Source organism: Triturus cristatus, chromosome 1_2, assembly GCF_964204655.1.
Source record: "Triturus cristatus chromosome 1_2, aTriCri1.1, whole genome shotgun sequence".
Classification (NCBI taxonomy): domain Eukaryota; kingdom Metazoa; phylum Chordata; class Amphibia; order Caudata; family Salamandridae; genus Triturus; species Triturus cristatus.
The window spans coordinates 94,158,612-94,173,099 of NC_140580.1; the positions used below are offsets into that span (position 1 = coordinate 94,158,612).

A 14,488-nucleotide genomic window follows, 5' to 3' on the forward strand; every position below is an offset into this window, starting at 1 on the left:
AGACATCCCACCATGAAACGTGCTTCCATTGGAGGGCGTGCAAGTTGGGTTTCAGGATGTCAGGCAGTGGTGTCCTGCTTCTGATTTGCGCACAAGCCCTACCAGGGCCTTGTGCTCCCCACAGCAGGACCCAGTGTCAACCATCTTGTCAGTCATTTTCCACTCCCTGTGATGTAGGCATGGTACAGAGAGGTCTTGATGGGCAAATTGAGAGGGGGAGCATTATCTGTGACTACAAACCCCATCCTGCTTTTGGATACACTCACTTCACCTGCATACCCACTATTCCTTCCTGTCAGTCAGCTGCACTGTGAGGTAGTGTGTTTGTGGTGGCAAACTGTCTGACAGTGTTTATCTGGCTTTGTGCCACTGCCTTGCTCTATTTGTTGGTAGGTTTGTACATGTCATGACACAGTTACAAGTCACTATGAGATGGCAGGTATTGTGTTTGTCTGACTAGCATACACATCTTGGGATGATTATCTATTGGTTACTGTGGCTTTGCTAACGGCGCATGGTTTCACTGTTCCCTTGCCACACAATATTGAGTATATTGGTTGTGTACTCACCAGGCTCTGGTATGTCTGATAGACCATGGACGCTCTCTGGTGGGAGGATGTCCCGCACCTATTCCTCCCAGGACCTGGAGTATACTGGTTTGGCAGGAGGGCCACCACCAGTGCGCTGACTCAAGGCGTGATCTTTCTCGATGAGTTTCTTGACCCTCCTGCGCACGTCATACCACCTGTTCTGGATATCATCTTTTGTGCGCAACATTGGTGCTTGTGCGTTCACCTTGTCCACGATCCTCGCCCACATCTTTGTTTTCTGTGACATGGGGGTCCTTTGGACCAATGTACCAAACAAATGTGGTTCTGCTCTGATGATCTCGTCTACCAGCACTTCTAACTCACTATCTGTGAACTTTGGATTCTTCTTTGGGGGCATGGTGATGGGTGGTGGTAGTGAGTGATGTGTGTGTGAGGGTGCAAGTCAGGGAGGGTGAGTGTCAGTTTTGCGAGGTGTATGTGCGACTGCTTTTGGTGAGGTGCTAATGGTGTGTAAGTTGTATGATGGGTGAGTTGTGAGTGTGTCTGTGGTTGCTGTCTGATGGTGTTCTCTGCTGGCTGTTGTCTTGAATTTGCAAAGGTTCATGGTAGTGATTGGTGTCCTTTATATAGGTGCAGTTGTGGGTGTGTCTTTGTTCCAAGTTTTTTTAAAAATATTTATTGACTTTGTCATTGCTTGCTTGGTCCTTTTTTTGTATTTTTTCATTTGGGTTTTTTAGGCATGAAGGAGACGTTCTTCTGACCGAGACGGACGCTGATGTTGGGTCTTTCACGCTGACTTTCTTCTGTGTTTCATACGCGTCGGTCGCGGAGATCTCTATTGCTTCAGGTCCCTGATTTCTGTGCGTGTCGGTCATGCGGCTTGGGCTCCGTGCGAGTCGGTCTGGTTTTACACGCATTGCATCGTACTGCACGGATCGGACATCGCGGGTTCGTGTCGGTCGGGTTCATTCCTGGTGCGTGTCGGTCGGTGTGAATCGCTTCCGTTTTCCAGGGCGAATCACTGTTTTCCCTATGGCTTGGTCGTACGGCTTGTATTCCGTACATGTCGGTTGTATTTCACACGTGCTGCATCGTACTGCACGGCTCGTACAGCGCCGGTCCGTGTCGGACGGTCTCCGTTCCGGGTCCTTGTCGGTCGGTACGTTTTGCGGCCGGAATCGGAATCGGCCCCTGAATGGAGAGTTGATGGACGCATAAACACTTATCTCTTACCATCAGCTGTCTTCTATACATGCACACCTTGAAAGATCATATGACCTCCTCCTGGCTGCTTTCAAGTTGTTGGGGAGGAACTAAGGGCCTTATTTAGAATTTGGCAGATGGGTGCTCCATCACAGACATGGTGTATATCCTGTCTGACCTATAACAAGAGCCTTAGTATATAATGCACTTGTAATAAAGCGGAGGGATTATCCATCATGTTTGCGACTGAGTACCTGTGTGCCACACTCTAAATAGGGGCCTTGAAATCAGGGCCCGATTGAGAAGAAAGCAGTACTGTGAAATCCACCAAGGAAGCAACAGATTCTAAGCCTGAGCCTCTGCTAATTTTACCACAGTATTTGCCGCTTCTTATGTGGCAGCCATCCCGTGACAAGGGATTCCTCCAGCCAGGGCTGTCTTAACAGCATTATAGGCCCCGGGGCAAAGCAGTGCACTGGCCCCGCCCAAAATATACAGAATAAAAATGTTTAACGGAACATTTGTGATAAATTCTGGTCTGCATGGGGCCCCTATGCTCGTGGAGCCCCCGGGTAACTGCCCAGCGTGCCCATGTGTTAAGATGGCACTGCCTCCAGCTCAGTCAGTGGGTCCACTCTGGTTCAGAGGTTTTGCTGCTACAAATGGTAGTGAAGAATCATCCTGATCTAGAAAGAGTAATCTGTACCATTCATGGTGAGGTCACCTCTGCGAAAGACTGCTACTGATGGGCCAGGCCTTCATTAAAAGGTCAGTATAGTGTCTCGCGTTTCTGGAAAATAATCACCAGTGTGATAGGGAGACCAGATATATGGGCACTGACCATGTGGCCTGCGGAGGATTTTGTGCTGTAACAGTGGTGAACTTTAATTGCGATGAGGGAGTGATGGAAAATCAATACGCAACACTCGAAATCAGACCCGTAGCGCTATGCATGACAGGCACAAGGAACATGACTGCAAATTGCTTTAGCAGGAAACCCCACCTCCAACATGGCGGCACCCATGGAAGAGCGTGCTATTTCCAATAATGACTATTGATAGGTTGTGTGTGGGAAACATACTGCGGGAAAAAAGGCACTAAACGTCCCCTTACAGGTTGGTGTTGCATATGTTTGCACTTTAATGGAGATTAGATGGCATTGGTGGTGTAGCTGAGCCATTTTGATGGAAACGGTACCCCAGGTTAGTTCATTCTTTCGAACATTCACTCAGATAGAAATCAGGAAAAGACTCAAACATCATTCTACAGCAGAGATGTCTGTGGTGAAATAAACAGCTCTCTTTACCTAAGCAGGCCTCTTTGAGCTCGGTCCGGTCCGTCCGTTGGATTATCTTCACAACGAAAATAACAGCCAGAGGAGTGAGGAAAGACACAGCCTGCAAAATAAAGAGGAACATTTAGAGTGACCATGAGAAATAAATAAAAAAATGAAAGTTCTGTAAAAGAGGCAGCAAAAGACAAGTGTAGGAGTAGAGAACAGGACTGTGAAGGATGGCTACAGTCTGCATAGTACGTCAGTTAGAGGGCTGGCCAAAGCACCTGTGCACCTAAGGCACCTGTGAAGGCATCCTCCCATCGAGGCATGACAATCAATGAGGAAACCTTGATCAATGGCAGAGTAACTGGTCTCAGGCAGTGGGGACACAAAGGGATAACCCTGACAGCTCTGCGTGCAGTAGCAACAGGGCTCAGCGGTTTAAGAGGCCCTCTGCACCCCAATTATGGCTGTTTTACCATCTAAACAGGGGAAAGCGGATCCATTTCGCTTGCTTGCATGAGGGCCCATGGTTCCCTAGCTATGCCACTGAAAATAATAAAAAGCCTCGAACGTTTTGCCACAGTGTCGACTTCAACCACATGCACTTGGGAAAAGGTCCGAAAACTGAACTGTTCAAATTTGCCTGGAATTGAATTCTCTGCATTTTAGGGATAGTGACTGGGTTTCTACTCTTACTTTCCGCCATCTCTGGGCTAGTACCACACAACCGTGCAATGCACCAATCATAGCATTTGAAAGAACGGAAAGGAAACAGGCATTGCTCTAAAGCTCTACTCCATAAATAAATACATAAATACTAATTCATGGAGGATGGGCACCTGTATCGCATGCGAAAACTTGGTAACGCTCGTTTTCTCACAGGTGGCTCCTAAGTAACGAAGTAAAGAACCTCTGCCCATTCAAATCGTTTCAAACATAAGCCAACACTTGCTCCTGTGGCCAGCTAAGCCCTCGGCTAAGAGACTTACACTATATTACAAACTAGCCTCGAATTTTTAAACTCTGGAACGCGGAAGTCATATATGAGTATAAGGCACATTTTCTGTGGAGCTCAGCAGCAAGGCTCAAAGCAAAGAGCTCGGGGCATGGCAATCCTGGGGTGGAGAGAGGTGCCGTGGCGAGGACGCAGCGCCTGATAGCAGCTTCTGAGAAGGTGAGATATTAAGAGAAGCGCAGGAGCCCTTTACTATCAGCCTTCCCAATCCCTCAGGAGGTTCACACCAACAGATCCCTTTCTAATGCATACTCAATCTTAATCTCTCTGACTATCCTTTCGGTGGGATCTCAGTTCTCTCAGCCCTAGGTAATGTGGGGCAGCAGTGGGACGGCTGTGGAGGGGTCAGGGTGCTCGCGCTGCTGGAGCCTTCACACCGCCTCAGCGCGAGCTGCTGAGACGTGGCCATGCTTGGGATGCTGTGATTCAGAGGGCCATGGAAATGAACGATTAGAGCGATTCTACGAGATGTATAGGCGCCTATCGGGCACACAGAGAAGGCAGTGTGAGAGCAGGGGCTGAACTCTCCCTCTTTACCCACCCCCTCCTACCTAGCCCTATTATGAATGCTTTCAACCTGCAGCAGTCCTGCACCTGCTAATAATACAGCTTCTCGCCCATCCTCTCCACCACTGCATCTCCAGGCCATCCACTCCTGAGCTGTCCTACTCTAACCCCCTCCGGGACTGGTGTTCAGCCGGCTCCTTCCCTTCTTTCAAGCTCAGAACTCCCTGAGTCCATTGCAGTCCAAACTAGTCACCTTAGTGTTTAACTCCATATTTAAGTGCATTAATCCCTCCACACCTAGCTCTCTAGAAACATCAACATTATCAGTATCATCAGTCAAGCACACAACCTAAGAAATGCTATCAGGACCTAATGACCATACCTCATGCAAACTTAAAAGCCCGAGAAGTCTGAGAATTCTCGATGCAAGGCCGCATTTTCTGAAACTTACTGCAGTACAATTTATGATAGATTATTATCTGGATCTATTTTTAAAACCCCGGAGACTTTTCATGGTGACCTAGATGACCTACGTGTTCAAACCTAAGAAGCAAATGCATCCAATAAATGTCAGAATTTATTCAATATACCGCAATCCGGATTTTGTCATCTCTGCTCCTCTGAATTGTCCACTACACATTTTTTCACGTTTGCCTTTGCTCCCTACAATCACCTTACCATATTGATATTGTCCTCAGCCTTTCTGTGCCATCTATTCAATCGGCCATTCAGCAAAGCTTACAACCCTTACATGCCTAGACATCAGTGGCAAAGATTTGGACTGCTTCGCCTCCTAGTCCACTAGCCACACTTTCACAGTCCTCTTTCCTTTCACCACAGACTATCTGCTAGTCGACTTCTATTTTTCCTGGGTGCACAGACATAATATCGAGTTTTAAATATCACCATGCACAAATATCAAGTTGGAAATATCGTGATTCAGAAATATCGACAGCAAGAATATCGTGGTCAAGAATATCGACTTTAAGGTAAGAAATATCGTTTTTGAAAATATCGAAGTTAGTAATATCGTTTGGAAAAATAGTTATTTAAAATATCGATTTTTAAATTAGTGTTGTATTTTAGTATGTATTTTAAAAGTATGTGATCTATTTTTTTGTATAAGTATTGCTTTTGTTTTTTAACATATATGTTACATTTTCAGTAGTGAATAATTTAATGTTAATAAAATGTTGCGTTTTTTAGTTCTGTAGTGGGTTGTGGGTTTATAGAGTAATAGGGTGGTAAGTAATTTAATTATAATAAAGTAATTATTACTTTGTATTTATTAGTATTTATTTAATTTAGATGTTATAGTTTTAGGATGGGTTTATAGGGGGATAGGGTGCGAAGTAATTTAATTATAATAAATTAATTAATATTTTTTATGTATTAGTATTAATTTAATTTAGATTTTATAGTGTTAATTGTGGGAATTCATATATTATTAATTAATTATTAATTGGCTGTTAATTTTTATCAACTAATTAATTGGTAATTATGGTAATTGTGTTATTGTTTTAGGAGTGGGTTGTGGGTTTATAGGGGAATAGGGTGGGAAGTAATTTAATTAAAATAAATGAATCAATATATTTGTATTTATTAGTATTTAATTTAGATGTTATAGTGTTAATTGTGTGAATTAATATATTAATTATTAATTGGTTGTTAATTATTATTAATCAATTGGTAATTAGGTTAATTGTGTTATTTTAGCAGGAGTGGGTTGTGGGTTTATAGGGGAATAGGGTGGGAAGTAATTACATTTTAATAAATTTAACAATAATTCTTATATATTAATAGTTATTTAATTTATAATTTATAGTCAAGTCAAGTCAAGTCAAAGTATGCTTTATTCGAGATTTCAATCATAAAAGCAGAATACATACAATAGAAAAAAGAATTAAATTCATACAACATTTTAAAATAGAATTAAATTTACAGCCACATGATATCAGAATACAAGACATATGTTTTACAATTTCTAACTTGATTGACAGTTCTGATTTAAGAATTGCGTGCTATACCTATTAGACAGATAAAAAATAATAAAAAGTTTAAGATTTATCTTGGTTAAAAATTTCTTATTTTTTAAAAAGAATACAAGTAGGAAATATAGACAAGGGATCATAACAGAGAATAGTCAAGTGACTAGCAGTCTCTGTCTGATCGACCACGCCCATCCAAGATACTTTGCGGTAGCTATTGTAATCCATGACAAAGTGCTAATGCGTATAATACGCAGAGCAACAATACTACTAGTAGTCCCCAAGTTTTTACACATCGGAGATAACCAAATGCGTCTTGGAACCAGATAGACTTTACAAGAAAATAAAAAATGACCAATAGTTTCTTTGGTGGTGCCACATGCAGGACAACTATCACAGGATCCACCTTCCCATTTGGCTACCAAATATCTGAGGGGTAGTGCACCTGCTCTTAGTTGAAAAGGAGCTTTCTGTCACCTGGTCTAGTTATGATATCCCAGTAGGGTTCCAGGCAAGGATAAATCTTAGCTTCTAGAAATCCTCCAGCCATAGATCCAGCGCTAGAACTGTTCCAATTCCTAGAGGCTGCCTTCTCCCAATAGATTTCTTTCAGAGTGCTTTTAGATGGAAAAGTTGCTCCCACAGGATCTTCCCAAAGCGAGCACAAACCAAGCTCGGTCAAAGTTATCTTGAGTGATTTAAGCCACCCAATTTTGTGGAATACATCTATTCTAATAATGTCTAGGAACCCCTCGGCGTAGTGGGAGAGCACTGGTGTCGTCCATAGCCTTCGCCAATACAAAATCGGACGGAGCCTAACCAAATCTGTGACTGCTCTTCTACCCAGGTCATATCTAAGGGGCAACAAAGGTGAACTTTTAGGGACACCAGTTATTGCCCGGAAAAATTTGTTTTCCGAGGTTTGAAGTGCAGCCACCTTCTCGAAGCCCCATAGCTCAGCCCCGTAGAGTGCAGAGCCTAGAGCCTTTGCTACGTAAACCTGAAGTACAGGTTTTACTGGTTTGGTCAAAGATTTTCTGTGCTCTGAGCTAATGGCACCGGACAATTGCCTGTGTCTAAGTGTAGCAATATCTATATGCTGACGCCATCTATTCTCACTAGATATGTGTAGTCCTAAGTACGTAAAAGTATTCACCACCTCTAGCGGGCGGCCATTCATAGTGATTTTGGATTTAAAGCTACGATGGGGGTTAAAAGTCATAAGCTTAGTTTTAGCTGTGTTGACCTCTAAGCCATACTCCCTACAAAATTGGTCAAAAATAGACAAAGCACACTGCAGACCGCTTGGAGACTTAGATAAAATAAGCGTGTCGTCTGCAAACATTAAAATAGGCATTTTTGAGCCAGCTAAAGAGGGAGCATCCACCTGTGCAGAGAGCATATGGGCAACAACATCGTTAATATACAATGTAAAAAGGATGGGAGCCATTGAACATCCTTGTCGAACACCCTGTTCAACTGGAAAATCCACAGTCACCATACCCGGTCCCCCCCACTGAATTTTGGCAAAATTTGTTTCGTGAAGCCTCATTATTAGTGACAGTAGCTCTTCTGGTAGACCCTGGTTCTTAAGAACCAACCACAGCTTGGTCCGGGGAACTAGGTCGAAGGCAGCCCGCAGATCAACAAAAGCTGCGTACAAGCTGCCCTCGCCCAGCACCACGGTCCGCCATTGCAACAGGGTAAAGCGGAAAACCTGGTCCACCGTGCTTGTGGACCGACGGAATCCTGCCTGGAAGGGTGACAGGGCATTGGTCTCCTCGGCCCAGTCAAGGAGCCTATTGACAATCACGCGCCCCACAACCTTTTGGATAGTGTCAATAAGGCTAATCGGTCTATAGTTGCCCGGCTGGGACCGGTCGCCTTTCTTGAACACGGGTATTATTACCACACCCTGCCAAGATGTTGGTACAGCTGCGCCCTGCGCAATTGCATTAATTAGAAGATGGATATACTTACACCAGCGCTCTTTATCATTGATAAAGACATCAGCTGGGACACCATCAAGTCCTGGGGCGCGTCCACCAGACACTGAGCTGAGGGCCATCATAATCTCTTTGATGCTAAAGAAATTTTCTTTAAATTGAATTAAACCTATATCTGACCCGGTAACAACTCTATTTGGGTCAGCATACTGATTTTTAAAGAATTTTACCCATTCATCTTCCGGTACATTGTTATTTGGGGGTACGGGTAAACCCGAACTTCCCCACTTGACGATGCTCCAGAATAACCTGGAATCTTTCCTGTCACTAGCTATCTTTAGCTCAGACCAATGATGCTCATCCCAGGCTTTCTTTGCCTTTGATATACTAGCTTTATATTCCTTTCTAGCAAACCGAATGGCAGTAGACTGCCTCCCCTTTATGGAGGTTCCTAGAGCTAGTCGAGCATCTCTACATTGGTCGTTGTACCACTTTGCAGGCTTTGGGGCTCTCTTTCCTTTATTTTTCACAGGCTTAAGGAAGTGGTTTTTTATTGCACAAAAGAGGGAGTCATGTATTTCGACTACTCTGGCCAACCCGGAGCTGGATAAATTAATATGCTCAATGGCTAGTATTGCTTTATCTACTTCGCCGCTGATGTTAGCAATGGCCCGTTGGTTGGTCACTATGTTCGCCCACCTTAATCTGCGCATATCATTAGTGGGGACAGTCAAAGGAGGGGCAAACTCAATCGGGCCAGTGGTCTTGTTGGTAAAAGACCACCATTTGTGATCTGCACACAGGGGGTTGTGATCGCTCTCACTCCTCCAAACAACCTCCATGTCGCAGATCAACCACCATAGTTTAAGACTGCATAAAACATAGTAAATTCTACTTTTGTGTCGCCCGTTATCAAATGTACTAGACCCATTTTTATCACTTCGAGTCCTCCCGTTTAGAGCTCTTAAGCCCTTTTCATAGCAAAGGGCATTCAAACTAATCACATCATCGTTCCAACGCACAACTGATTTGAGCTCCAACTTGGGAACTCCCCATTGCCGATCTTCTTCGTCCCCAAGAAAATCGTCTTCAGTAACTAGGGGTTCGAATGTTCTGTTAAAATCACCCGCAATGACAATGTTTATAGAGTGAATATCAAGGAGACGTCCCAAGGCCGCTAAAACCTCAGATCTCCCTCCCCTGTTACTCCTCACATAAACATTGTAGATATCAAGCATTCCCAATTTGTCTAAGTTCATTCTGATTAGTTGTATGTCTCTATGGCTGGTGTCAATGGCTTTGACAACTAGCTTTAGACTCTGACGGACCCATATAGTTAATCCACCCATAGGTCTCCCCTTTAGACCTTTTAATGCAGGCACAGAGTAATTCAGATATCCCTGAGCAAAGGCTGGTTCGCATAGCCAGGTCTCTTGAAATATACATAGGTCAAAATTATTAACAAAACAAAGCCAATCATCAGATATCAATTTAGAGGCCAACCCAGCAATATTCCATGAAAGTAGCTTCCCCATATTATCCCCAGTGCCAACCGGGGGGTTAATTAATAAAGGAGGATCAGGGGAAGTAAGGGGATTGATACAAATACCAACACTTGTTTCTGATGGTAAGTTTCCTAACTCGTTGGGAGGGGAAGGTAAATCAAAAGCAGTCTCTTGGATGTCTATCAATGAGCCCTTATGGTGATTATGTCAATCCACTTCTTCAAGATTTGCTAGAACCTCATAGCGGTTTCCAAGAGAAATGACAGGATTGGACTGTTTACAAAGTGGAACCCCTGGATTAGCAGTGGGAACTATTTGAGATCTTGGGTAAAAATAAGTCAATTCCCAGGTAGAAATAAAAGACCTTGCATTGTTCATATGCCAATTAAGAATATGGCTGACGGCTCTGGGATCTCTGAAATTAATTATAACAATATCCCCGTTTATATTCTTAGGTGTGTTTCCCAACCAAGAGAGACGCCGTACATGCAAAATTTCGCCATTTATATACAAGGGAAGAGGGCGATTCTGACCAAGCCAATGAATGACTTTATTTTTTAGCTGGGAGTAACCTTCAGTTGTCCCCTCTTTTAATGCTGGGACTCCCGCAAGAACAACCACAAGGGGAACTGCTTCAGGTGGCAGTTCTAGTTTGAGCCCCTTGCGTTTCATTACAGTAGGAGATGGGATTTTACCTTTTTTAACACATGTTGTACCAGATTGTATTAAGTTATCTTCCCTCAGAGACTCTCCGTCTTTATTTGAAGTAAAGTGTTGCAATGAATTAGAGGTAATGACTCTTCCTATGCTTTTATTACTTAGATTGTTAATACTTGGGTGATTTTGAGAAATAGAGTTTAGAGGTGGTACAATGGGGGCGGCACAACAGGTGCTGTAGTAGTAGGGGACGCCTTCACTGGCTTTGCAAAATTCTTACTTAATTCCCTGTTATTACCTATTAGCGATTCTACATTATCAAGTCTATTAACTATTGTTTTTAATCTCTCAAGAATAGGTAAGATGAGAGATCTAAATAGCTGTTCAACATTACCCAATACCTCCGCGATAGATATATCATTTGGTAAACAAGGAACGGAAGTAACTGGGAGAGATGTTTTATCAGTACAAGTTACAGGACCCTTAGCAGTTGGAACCAAATCAGAGTGGTTGCTCTTTTTTTTCCTCTTTAACGGCTCACTACCTCTCTTTCTCCTTTTACTAGGTGGTGGACCTGTAAATTTGGATTGTCTAGGTGTGTTAGCCTTTTGAGGTGGAGGCTTAACAACTTGTGGTGGTGACTCAATTAAGAGGACTGGCTCAGGAGTTGAATTAAGGAGTAGAGGTGGAGCAGTTAGGGACTGGTCATTATTTAATTCGGGTAAGGAGGTTAAGTTTCGTGGTAGGATTGAGAAATCATCGTTGCTAGAATTATCTAGGACTGCATTTTGGGAGTGGCAACTCCTAAGTGGGGAAGTGGCTGAGTGCACAGAACTCACGAGGGGTGGCGTGTTTTTGATAAGCTCAATAGAGCTACGGCGCTTTGCCCTCAGCAAGGATTGATTCCCGTTCCAATCCCGAGTTGCCCCTAAATAAATAACTATCTAGGGTACCCTTATTAGCGCCTCCAGCCATGTTAATAATAATATCGCTGTGGTTGGACTATGGGTCGAGTTGACAGCTATATATAAGGTAGCTCACTATGTGCAAAACATGCAAAGAGGCAAAGTACACAGAACAAAGGAGCTCACAAATTAGTATGTTCAAAAAAGTTCACAAGGACCTTTAAGAGGGTGAGCCCGGCCCGATCTCCCTCGGCTCCTGAGGGCTACAGAGGGCCCGCCCTTTGCCCGGGCTTAGCCCGGCGCCGCCCGCGCGCGGACCCGCGACACGGGGAGTGAAGCCGATTTAAAGCGCCTCCTGACGCGAGAGTTGGTGACGCTGCTTCCGGGGTTGGGCTGGCGGGGAAGCTGGGAGTGGTAGTTGCCTCCCTCCCTCCTCACTGCGGCCGGGATGATCCCAAATGCGGCGGCCGGAGGGGAACACAAACGGAGGCTGCACAGGGACGCCAAGTGAAGAAATGCAAGGTAGGCGCTGAGTTCATGTAGGGACCAACAAGCTAGCATAATTTATAGTATTAACTGTGGGAATTAATTTATTAATACTTTATCAATTGTTAATTACTATTAATTAATTAATTGGTAATTAATTTGGTTAATTGTGTAATTTTTTTAGGAATGGCTGGTGGGGTTTATAAGGGAATAGAGTGGGAAGTAATTTATTTATAATTAATAAATAATTAATTGTAAATTAATGGTAATTAATAAAAAATTAAATCTAGCAATTGTGTAATTAATTTGAGATGTGAGTTGTGGGGTTTAAAGTGGTAAAGGGTGGGAAGTAAATTATTTTAACTTAATTAATAAGTTGTTGTTAATTGATATTAATTTAATAATGTAAGATTAGTTATTGAAATTGTGTAATGATTTTTAGGCGTGTGTTATGGGGTTTATTGAGGTAGAGGGTGGAAAGTATTTTAGATTTCATTAATTAATAATTAGTTGCTCATTATTAATAATCCATTAATTGATAAATATTTATGGTAATTGTTCACTTTTATTTTTTGTGTGGATTTTGGTTTGGTGAGTAATTTAACTTTTATCTGTTTTAGTTTGTTTTTAAATTAATAATATTTGTTTATTTGATAATTAAGTATGTTAATTATGGAGGTACACTTTTTTAGAAATTTAGATGTGTTGTGAATTGTGTGGTGTTATAGGGTAGGAAATAAAAAAAATATGTAACAATTAATGTTTTTGATTATAATTAATTTCTATTAGTTATTTGTTTGTAAATTATTTTTTTACATTTTTATAAAATAATATTTGTAGGTAATTTTTAGATTTATTAACATATTAATATGTTTCTGTCTTTTGAAGTTTTTAATATTTTTATATACGTTTTCTTTTTTGTTTTTAGCATTTTTTGTATTGTAGTTGATATTTTGCTTGTTTTTAATTTTGAATTGACGTCAGTGAGAATATTAATTTTGACCCCTCCTCTCTCCATCACTTTCCCTACTGTTGCACTCACTGGAGTGGGAATAGTAATTTGTACCCCTCCGCTATCCAACACTTTCCTACTGTTACACTCCCTGGAGTGGGAATAGTAATTTTTACCCCTACGCTATTCAACACTTCCCCTACTGTTACACTCAATGGAGTGCAAAATGTAAGTTAAAAAATTATTAAATATTTTAACGTTTTAATTTATAATATATGTTTTGGTTGTTGTTTTTAGCATTTTTTGCATTGTAGTTGATATTTTGTTTTTAATTTTGAATTGACTTCAGTGAGAATATTAATTTTTCCCGTCCGCTATCCAACACTTTCCCTACAGTTGCACTTACTGGAGTGGAAATAGTCATTTTTTCCCCTTCGCTATCCAACACTTTTCCTACTGTTGCACTCATTGGAGTCGGCATAGTAATTTTTACTGCTCTGCTATCCAACACTTTCCCTACTGTTGCACTCACTGGAGTTGGAATAGTACATTTTTACCCCTCTGCTGTCCAACACTTTCCCTACTGTTGCAGTAATGAGAGTGGGAATAGTAATTTCTACCCACCTGCTAGCCAACATTTTTTCTACTGTTGCACTCATTGAAGTGGGAATAGTAATTTTTACCGATCCACTATCCAACACTTTCCCTACTGTTGCATTCACTGGAGTGGGAATAGTGATTTCTACCCCTACGCTATCCAGCACTTCCCCTACTGTTGCACTCAATGGAGTGCAAAATGTAAGTTTAAAAATTAATAAATATTATAATATGATGTTTTTTTTATTAAATGTTATGTTATAGGTGTGTATATATATATATATATATATATATATATATATATATATATATATATATATATATATATATATATATATATATATATATATATATGTTTGCAAATGTTTATATATGTATAACTTTTAATATAAATTACAATGATTAGTTTATTAATTGTTTTAGAGTAAATATACATATATATTACATGTTATATATGTATGTTTAATTCTTTTTAATTACATTTATTTTTTATATTTGTTAAAATGTACATTATGGTGGCGATTCCGATCCGGTAAAAAATATTTCCGTACGACTCGTATCCGTATTTTTTTCCGTACGAATCGTACAAGTCACGTCCGAACCGTGAAGTACGATTCGTACGGGAAAAAGTACATACGGATCGGCCCAATCCGTACGAATCGTAGCGGGAAAAGTTGTACGAGACGTACCCGGACACTTTTCCGTACGATTCGTAAAAATACAGTCCGAGCGTACAAGTACGATCCGGAACGGCTATCCGATTTACGAATCGTACGGAAAACGTCCCGTACACGGTGAATGACTCTACCCGCTACGAAGCGAAGTTTGCATGACTCGTAGCCCGGGAAAAGTTGTTCCCGGGGTACGAGTTGTACAGGCCCCCCGCGTATGTACGCA

General features: G+C 41.8%; 1 protein-coding gene across 1 annotated transcript in view; it reads right to left on the minus strand.

Moving 5' to 3' along the window:
- PLPP4 (phospholipid phosphatase 4) overlaps positions 1 to 14,488 on the minus strand; it is a 779,443-nt gene that overhangs the window by 359,501 nt on the left and 405,454 nt on the right. The window contains exon 3 of the mRNA XM_085602798.1: positions 3,061 to 3,151. Coding sequence (XP_085458924.1) covers positions 3,061 to 3,151 — 91 coding nt within the window. The remainder of the gene's footprint in view (positions 1 to 3,060; positions 3,152 to 14,488) is intronic.